This window comes from Salvia splendens, chromosome 15, assembly GCF_004379255.2.
Source record: "Salvia splendens isolate huo1 chromosome 15, SspV2, whole genome shotgun sequence".
Taxonomy (NCBI): Eukaryota; Viridiplantae; Streptophyta; class Magnoliopsida; order Lamiales; family Lamiaceae; genus Salvia; species Salvia splendens.
In genome coordinates, this window is record NC_056046.1 from 32248042 (window position 1) to 32258277 (window position 10236).

Genomic DNA, 10236 nt, shown 5'->3' on the forward strand with positions numbered 1-10236 from the left:
CAACGCCTCGACAACCCCCGACTTGTACTTTACTTGGTGTATGGCAACGGAAGTGCGTGTCCACTTAGGCTATTGGTTAGCCCAAGCTTGCCACCAAGTAACGGCCAACCCTTCCAGGCACCTATACACATGCCATCTTCTAGGGGCTTATTTGCAGCGCAATGTGATCATGAGGATCCACAAGTCTTGCTGGGAAGTGAAGATGTGTCTACCCCCGGAGGTCTTCAACATGGATTACTTCTTCAACAAGGGGCTGCTAATCACGCAGGGGAAGGAGGTCTGTTTTTACGAAGTTGGCAAGTCAGATGTGCAGGTGAAACAGGAAGCAGTGAGTATGGAAGCAGGTAGCGGGATTGACGTGGAAGAAATGAGAACGGAGGTCGGATGGATGAGATCCGAAATTAAAATGGTGAGAAAAGAGATCGTGGCCCTACGGGGTAAAGGAAAGGACAGTGTTGAGATTGAGAGAGTGCGGAAGGAGGTCGCCAGGATAAGAACGGAGGTAGAAGAGATAAAAAGAGAGATCGGGAGGAGCAGAGAGGAGGTCGTGGCCTTAAAAGGGCGCATCACTGACCTGGTGGCAGCGTCGTCGAGGCACTCTGATAGGATGGGAGAGGCCACCTCATTAATGATGACAATGATGAAGTGGTTGCGCGAGAAATTCCCGGACGCACCAAAGTCACTTCCTGGACATAGTGGCGGATCCAAGGCGCCAGGTCCAGGAAATCTATCTATCCAGAAGCCGCCACAAGCCACCAAGTCTCTAACCACCCCGCCTTCTACTGGACCCGTGATCTTGAAGAAGACCGTACCCAGACAGACAGAAGAGATGACAGAGAGGCCGGAGTCGCCAGCAAGAAAGAAAGCTAAAGTGACCCAGCAGGCTGTGCCGCCCAAGTCTGGCTCCCGAGGGGGCCGGACCCCGAATTGATTTCCCCCAACCCAAGTAACTTTTACTTTCTTTTTATTTATTTTTATTGCTTTCTGTTTATGATTATCTGTGCCAGCATGCTTCGTTCTGTATATATGTATTGCACCTTCCCACACTTAGCCCAATCTTTGGTCTAAGTGTGAGAAGGGGTTGTGCTGTTTTTGCATGTTCGGTTTTGGTTGTTGAGATTTCTCCCACTTAGCCCGGTGTACGGTCTAAGTGTGAGAAGTTTGTTTTGGTTTTACCATGTTGTTTGTTTGTTTTATGGTCTGTTTTGTGTTGTTTATACTTCCCTATTTCCCCTCTTCACTAGGATAGCTTGGGGAAAAGCTTGAGTGAAGTGGGAGGGGGAGGGAATAGGTGGAGTATTTGTTTTGTTTTTTTTTTCTTTTTCTTTGAATGAGAGTCTTAGAGTCTTCCGTTTTTTTTTATTTTGTGTGTTGCGTGTTGCATGAGCTAGTGGATACAATAAGGCAAAAATTCCCTTAGTAAGAGCAATTGAAGAAAGGATGCACGTCAACTTTGATGTATTTTTCCTTAATAAACTAAAAGCGGTCTGAATGAAGTAAGGACGATGGAAAATGCCTTAGATAACCTAGCTGTGTAGCCCTACTATAAAAGTGAGTTATAAGCCTAAACGCTTTGAGCTAACATGTGAAAAATGGGCAACCACTTGATGCTTAGGGAGTAGAGTATAAAGGAGAAAAAATGGGTTATGGAGGTATAAGCTGGACGAAGTCCAGGAACTGGTGGTATAAGCTGGACGAAGTCCAGAAAAAGGAGGTATAAGCTGGACGAAGTCCAGAGGAGAAATAAAATAAAATTCGGAGGTATAAGCTGGACGAAGTCCAGGGGAAAAGGGAAAAAAAATAAAAAAAATTTAATTACCTAAGGGCAGGAAGTAAAAATTACCTGACCCAGGAATAAAAAAAAGGGGGATGATAGAAAGGAGAAACTCTCATAACCCAACGCATCAGTGGTGTAACTTTAACTTTGGAGCGTTTTGATCCTAACATCCCTGGTGAGGAATGAGTGATCGAGCGAACCTAACCGCTAGGAAATCCATAGGCTTCTTGACAAACTGACGGACCGTTTAGGTCGACGAAGGAAGAAGGAGGATTTGAAGACTGTAGACGATCAGAGAGAACTTAAGCTTGTGGGGACAGTCGCCTAAAAGTTGAAACTAGTGCATGCTTATTTGTTGTGTTTTGTGTTCTTTATGTGTTATTTTCTTTTCTGAGTCTGTAGTTGTCTAGGTTTAGGAGTCTGTTTTGTGTTAGTGTCTTGTTTGTAGAGTCGTTCTTGGGAACCGTGCATTGAAATTCGCCTTATTTCTTTTTCTTGTCTTTCATACTTGAAGACAAGCATGGTTTAAGTGTGAGCAGTTTGATAAGGCTAATTTCATGCATAGGTCTAGGGTTTTAAATTGTGAAATTTCTGGGTCTAACGCACGTTTTAAGCCAGGTGTGTGAAGATTTTCGCCAGGTCCGGGAAAGGAAGAGGACAGTTGCGTGGACCTAGGAAATAGGCGAATGAGTGGACATTATGCGGAAAATTGCTTGACGGAGGAAGCCTCGGAGTTGAAGGGTAACACCGCCCTTCTGTGGGGTGAAGAAACAATTTAAGTTTCCGGCATTCCAATCTCTATATTATGCTCGAATCTAGATATATGCTCTGTTTTCTCCATTTGCGTGTTTGAACTGGTTAGGAAATTGCATGTCGTTGTTAGTTGGAGCATGAGTTTGTTACTTGCAGCTTTAGCCGTACTTGCTATATTTGGAATCATGGTCCCCGCTGTTTTATTCTCCTTGTCTAGTCTTAATTAGTTAGTCGTTTACTCAATCTAGGAAGTAAAATGTGTCTCTCAGTATTGAAGTCTGATTCTATTACATTCTCTGTGTCCTAGGTCTAGAGGTAGTTAAAATTCTCAACCCTTTTTGCATGGCAGCAGCCGCTTGTTTCCAGAGTCTCTTAGCACTACTTCACGAATCCATCTTCGTGGGATCGACCCCACTTCCCTATACTAATTTATGGGTTGAGGGATTTATTTTTGAAGGGGAGTCGAGTGTGTTCAACGACAAAAACACTCTATGTTCTCTTGAGTTCCTAGACCTGGTGATCCAGTGGATTTAAGGAGCGTGGTGTCTTGACCAAGCACTTGCATTAATTTTCTCTATGCACACTTGCTTACTCCGAGATCGATAATCACGACCCTTCCCTTCAATTGGGTTTAGTCACTTTTTCGCCAAATATTCCTCACATTACAACCAAAAATAAAGACCTTTCGGACTTTTGATGCTTAATAAGATCTAGTAACGGAGGGATTAGACTTTGAGCAAGCCTATGGTATACTTTGCATGATGCATGATTTCAGTGCTTTTAAATACTTTACCTTATACACTTTGAGAGTGAGAGAACACTTCCCATCTTTGGAAGTTTGCCACATGTGAGTGCTTAAATTCAAGGTGTTCCACGAGCTAGTAATGAAAGTGCACTAATAAACCCTACTTGATTTGATTGCGTTAATACATGCTTAATCTATCTTTTCCAAAATTTGAGGCAATTATGACGTCTAGTCCTTGTGCATTCCGTGCGTCTATTCTCGTGTCTTTATTGTTTTGTTCGAGGACAAACAAAAATGTAAGTTTGGGGGAGTTGATACGCTCGGATTTTGCACTATTTTAAGGTCATTATTTGGTCCGTTTTGAGTGTCAAAGTTGCATTACATGTCCATATTTTGTATATTTTATCTATTTTGGTATATTGAAGTGTTTTGTGAGAAATGTGCAAAATAGAGCAGAAAAAGGGCATAAAAAGGTGAATTTCCGGAAGCTGGAACTGAAGGGACGCCCAGCGGGCCGCTGCACTCAACGCAGCGGTCGCTTCAAGCACTCCAAAGAGGTCTGACTCTTTCCCGTGGCCGCTGGACCTATTCACGCGCGACAGCGTCACTTCAAACTCGATTTTCCGGCGTTCCTGAAGTCCGATCAGAGCGTTCTACAAACCATTCTCTTCATCTTGAAAATAGTTTCAAGATGGTACCAAGATCACTTCAATCGGAGTTCTGTGGAGAAAGTTATGGCATTTCTACTAAAGTCGCGCAAAGCTGCCATACTTAGGCGGAAATTTAAGGAAGGAAAGAACCTTTTGCCTTGTTAAGCCAAATCTTTTCCTTCTACTACGGGGCACGAAAATTACATATTTCCTATTGCTTGGAGGACACCTTTTACCATGTTTAAACCTTTTTCAAGCCTATATATACCCCATAACCTCATTCATAATATTCACCAACTCATAGCCTCCAAAATTGGGGAGCCCTCAAGGCTCCTCCTCCAACCCTAATCTTTCATCTTTCATCCAAGGTTCAAAAGTTAAGAGTGCTTCATTGTGCAAGGGGTTGGAGAAGGATTCAAGAAGATCATTAAAGCTACAAGGATTCAACCTCCGGGTTTTATTTGCTTTAGTTCTTATGTTTTCATTGTCTTCCCTTCAATCTATGTTTTTAGTTTATTCTATCATGTGTAACTAAACTCATAGGATTCTAGGGATGTGTTAGTAACTCTTTTTGGTTTATACAATTCCTTTTGCTATTTAATATCCGTTTTGTTTTTATTTCGTTTCTTCCTTAAGTTGTTCCGTAATACTACATGTTTGAGTGACACATTCGGTGTTGATTCAATATAACTTGCTACATAATCGTGAGAGGAGGTTGGCGAGTTAGATCCACTTAATAGACACTACAATTAGCTTCCCTTAAAACGACACTGTTAATTGAGAGTGAAGACTTTTCAAGGGTCTTAGGAGCTTTTAGGAGTTACGGACTAGGATTGACAACCCTAGTGTTAGTAATCTACGCTTGTGCCGCATGGGCAAAACTTGTGTGACTCGTTCTATCGAAGTATAAACTGTGCTAGGGTGTTGTAGTTGGAATTTGTATAACCATAAGTGTGAAAGCACATCCCCGGAATTCTCTTATCTCTTATCTTTTATCTTTGTGATTTATTTGCAATTAGGTGTTTACTTGTTTTTAATTGTTTTCATTCTCAAAATTTCCCAAAACTCTTGTTTCTCTAGATAGTATTTGACGCTTAGTATATAATAGTCAGTTGCAATTATATTCCCCGTGTTCGATATCCCAATACTGACCTTTAGCTATACTATTTCTACCTTGTATACTTGCAAGTAGTTTTAGTGCTAATAAATAGTGCATCAAACGGACATTTCTCCCGTGAGTGCCCAAGTACGAAGACTGGGGTGACTCTTCGGCCAAACCCATAGGGACAACAGCCGCAACTGCGGGCACTTCATGCTGAACCGAGGGGAGATCAAGTTCTACCCTCCGCAGCAGCCGCAGGCACAACCACGGAAACGCCGACAGTCCCTGCAGGCAAGGGCGTATGCACTGCGACCAAGGCAGCCAAAAATGGGGCAAGGGAACCACGGGCAAGATAATTTGGCAGGTATGAGTACACTTCATAATATACCTATCGCCATTTTATTTCATACGGGTGCATCGCACTCTTTTATATTAGTGTCATGTGTAGAGACCCTAGAACTCCCTACTGATGCGATTGAACCTAGAATGAATGTATCATCACTAGTATGAGGCCTCATAGATATTTCACGAACTTGCTCGAACGCGGAGTTTGTGATGGGAGAACTTAAGCTAGTAGCTCATGATTTGTATGTTATTGCGATGATGAATATCGACATAATATTGGGAATGGATTGGCTCGAAAAGAACTATACGGCGATACTCTGCAAGGAACGACGAATTTTGCCACAACATCCGGGAGAAGGATTGACTACTTTCTATGGGATCTCCATGAATCAGCGTACATCGATTATCTCAGCGTTACAAGCAACAAATATGATGACGAAAGGACGATCATCTTATCTTACTTACCTGTACGGTGAGGAGAAGAAGGAAAAGAGAATAGAGGATGTAGCAATCGTGCGAGAATTTCTGGACGTTTTTCCTGACGCTTTACCAGGACCCCCACCTGACAGACAATTGGAGTTTACAATTGATCTGGAGCCAGGATCGGCCCCAGTATCAAAGGCACCTTACAGAATGGCGCCTAAGGAGTTGGAGGAACTGAAAATTCAGTTGAAAGAATTAATGGACTTAGGTTTCATAAGACCTACCGTATCGCCATGGGGAGCAACAGTACTGTTCGTAAAGAAGAAAGATAGCACTTTAAGAATATGCATCGACTATAGAGAGTTTAATAAACTGACTCTTAAGAATAAGTATCCTTTGCCAAGGATAGATGACTTGTTTGATCAACTTTGAGGAGTTGGTGTCTTCTCGAAGATGGATTTGAGATCAGGATATCATCATCTGAAGGTGCGACGGGAAGATGTCCCCAAAACTGCGTTTCTTACAAGATATGGCCATTACGAGTTCATAGTAATGCCTTTCAGGCTCACTAATGCGCCAGTCGTGTTCATGGATTTGATGAACCGAGTGTTTCACCCGTACTTGGATAAATTTGTACTAGTCTTCATAGATGATGTACTTATTTACTCTTAGAATGAGAAAGAGCACGAAGAACATCTAAGAATCACCTTAGAAACGTTAAGAGCCGAGAAACTCTATGCTAAGTTTAGCAAGACCGAGTTCTGACTTAACGAGGTGAACTTCCTTGGACATATTGTCACCGTAGAAGGAATTCGAGTGGATCCTGCGAAGATTGAGACAGTTCGACGATGGAACTCTCCTTCAACACCTAATGAGATTCGGAGTTTCCTAGGTCTGGCACGATACTGCCGAAGGTTTATTGAGGGATTTTCTAAGATCGCAAGATCGATGATCCAATAATTGAAGAAAGTAACCAAATTCGTATGGACTCCCAAGTGTGAAGCAAGATTTCAGCTTCTAAAGGAGAAATTGACCACTGCACCAGTTCTTACCGTGCCGGAGCCGGGAACGAACTATGTAGTGTATATTGATGCTTCGAAAGTGGGACTTGGATGCGTGCTAATGCTGAATGACATGGTGATTGCGTACGCATCACGACAACTAAGGCCGCAGGAGTTTAATTATCCCACACATGACTTGGAATTGGCAGCAGTTGTGCATGCCTTGAAAATTTGGAGACATCACCTCTATGGGGTTCGATGTGAAATTTTCATGGATCACAAGCGCCTAAAATACTTTTTCGAGCAGAAGGATTTGAATATGAGACAACGAAGATGGCTTGAGTTGGTGAAAGATTACGATTGTGGAATTAATTATCATCCTGGCAAGGCCAACGTGGTGGCCGATGCGTTAAGTTAGAAGAATAACCTCAACTAGCTACATTTCTCACTCAGGATGAGAGATGAGAGTCTGATATGGGAATTTAGTAAATTGAAGTTGGAAGTGGTGAATGCACCCGAGACGGTAGAGGGAAGAATCGCTACTTTGGTAATTGAACCTGATCTTTGAGCGAGGATCGTAGAAGCTCAAAGGGCCGATGCCGCGTTGGAGAATGTGCGAGTGAAAGTAAGGTCAGGAGAGCATGGGAAATTTTGCGAATACTAATTTTAAAATATTAATAATCACAGATAAATTTCAAGATCAATGAAATGCATTCCATATACTACTCATTTTATCTATCCATTCCATGTTTGTTTCATGTCTTTTATTCCATTAATCAAATTCTAAGTTACTATTTCCACTTGTTACTTTATACTCCGTAATTACTAATCTTACTTAGTAAGTCCTCAAATTTAGTTTAACCATAGTCATTCTAAATCATATTTCTTTTACCAAATCTTATAAATAAAACTCATTAACCTTATCAACTAAATTTCTTTAATCTCAATTATTTGCAATAGTTAGAATATGCTTCGATCATCAATTCTAGTCTCATTTCTATGGTTAATCCACTCACATAATCACACTTAGTTATTAGTCATTATCATATTCAATTCCTTCCTCAAAAAAAGATCTTTCACTTCAATATTCCAATCAATTTTCCAAAATATATCAAATGACCATTATAAATTCTAATAAATTCACTTTAGTCACTAAATAAGATATATTATTCATTTTCAACAACAAATTGACCAATTAAGATTCATGGATTAATGCCATAAGATAGTCAGTTCATACTCAAAACCATACATAGGTTCAACTCAATCTAGTTCAATGGAAAAACTTATGTTTTCGACGTCTACGGACAAGAATTGATTGATAAACTCAAAACGTAACACAAACCTTATTTGACAACCAACGAGGTCAGAAAAGTTTTACCTCATAACCTATCATAAGTTTCAAATATAAGAAAAATAGGATAAATGAGAGCCCTACCATGATAATCCTACGTTGGTTCGACTGGTTCAAAGCGTCAACACAAATTAAGTGAAACTTTCATAGATGGCAACTTCTTCTTCTTCCTCCTTTGATGACTAATCGGTTGATTCTCCAAAGTGGGGTGAATAGTAGGCTAGTAGCTATATTTGATTTTATAGCAAGAGCCACATTATTTAATTAATTATGAATAGTGAATGACAAATATCACTATTTCGATCATTCATATTCTTTCTAGATGATTCCATGTATAATTGTCTTGATTGCAGTAAAAAAAAAATTCCAAACCTAAAAAAATCGTGCCTCTCGAAGATTTTTGGATATAAAAATATATATATAGCATCTTTTATGCAAAATGACCATTTCTCCCTTCTATTGTATACACTATATAATTTCCAATTTAATTCTATTTTCTTGCTCTATCTTACTGACGTGATACTTGTGTTACCCCAATTCTATATAAAATAATATTCAGTGTTGTGCACAAATTATAAGAATTTCACCCTAAATTGACAAATATGTGTAGAAAGGAATTTTCCAACTAAACCCTGATTTTGGGTGTTACAATTATGTGTTGAACTAGTATTTTCAGCACAACTTTCTCGAAGCGGACCGCTATTTGTTAAGCAATCATTGGCCGCCAACGGTCCGCTGGGCAGGTTGAATGCTCCACATTTTCATCTTCTACTTTTATTTATCTTTTTAGGCTCAAATTTGAACATTTCTCACAAAACACGTCAAAATACCAAAATAGATAAAATATGCAATTATTGGACATGCAATACTCAAAATGGACCAAATAAAGGCCAAAAATAGTGCTAAAATCCGAGCGTATCAAAGAGTATAACTTCCATTTCATTATTTTTTTCAATTCACTTTCCATTAACATTTTTTAAAATTCGTGGCGGATAAAGTATGACTTTTAATAGCTAACGGAGGGAGTAGGATTTTCTTGTGGCGGCTTTTTCAAGATTTCATAGTTACGAGTTGATACAATATGTAGATTCATATTGATTGTTGTTATTAAAAGCATGGAAAAAGAGAGAAAATGAAATACAAAGATATATAGTAGGAGGATAGAATTTATTTTAGTAAACATGAAAGTAAAACACGCATTCCCAAGTTAATATTAGATCAATTGTCATTGTTGCAGCTATAGTTGATCAATTGTCATTGTTGCGGAGAAAATACTTAGCACAGAGTAGCATGAGGCCAGTGAATGGTTTAATGGAAGCGATTTCAACATTCGCTGCAGCTTCCTCTTTGAGCTCGTACTCGATCGTAGATCGAGTTATACACTGCTTCTCGTTTCCCTCCACCTCTATCACATTAAATCTCATACGATACAGCTTGAACCCTAGATCCAGAAATCCACTTTCCACAACCTCTGCCTCCTTCACACGCTTCTCGTTATCCACCACTATGAATTTCTCCTTGAACGAATTCATTCCCCTCCCATCCCTACTCAATTAATCTATTAAATTAGTTAGGATAATTAAATAAATCTAGTGGAAGTTGATTGAACTGAATGTGGGTGGTACCTGGACGGAAAACGACCTCGAGAATAGTTCCGGCGCCGCCGTCCCCTTGGACGACGTCGACCCGGCTTATAAAGTCGGAGTTGGCTTCCTCCGCCACTTCGGGGAGCTGTCGAGTGCCGTAGACCTTCCACGCTTCAGTTGCCGGTACATCAACCGTCATCTCAGCGGACATTGTTCCAGTACATCTTCGATTTCCGGTTGCGGAGGATGTGATGTCTATGCACTACAAAAAGGAGTTGAGATTGAGAGGGTTATTATTTATAAAATAAGGGTGTGGTTGAATTGGTAAATAGGGGCATTCATAGAGCATTTAACGGCCCAATATAGTGTTTGATTTGTTGGTTAAATTTTCTGTGTGACTCGTTTATTGGAAAATGGCCCGTTGAATTATGGCTGAAAATGACTGTTTTATTATCATGAAAAATTCAGTGATAATAATATGTGCAACACTATTTCAATCTTAA

The 10236-nt window shown here is 40.2% G+C and overlaps 1 protein-coding gene across 1 annotated transcript; it reads right to left on the reverse strand.

Moving 5' to 3' along the window:
- Positions 1-9394: 9394 nt before the first annotated feature.
- Positions 9395-9944, reverse strand: LOC121767041 (norbelladine synthase-like). The gene is made up of 2 exons (XM_042163248.1): positions 9757-9944; positions 9395-9692 (listed from the first exon to the last, which is right to left on the reverse strand). Exons 1-2 carry the CDS (start codon positions 9942-9944, stop codon positions 9395-9397), a joined length of 486 nt encoding a protein of 161 aa, XP_042019182.1.
- Positions 9945-10236: the final 292 nt, after the last annotated feature.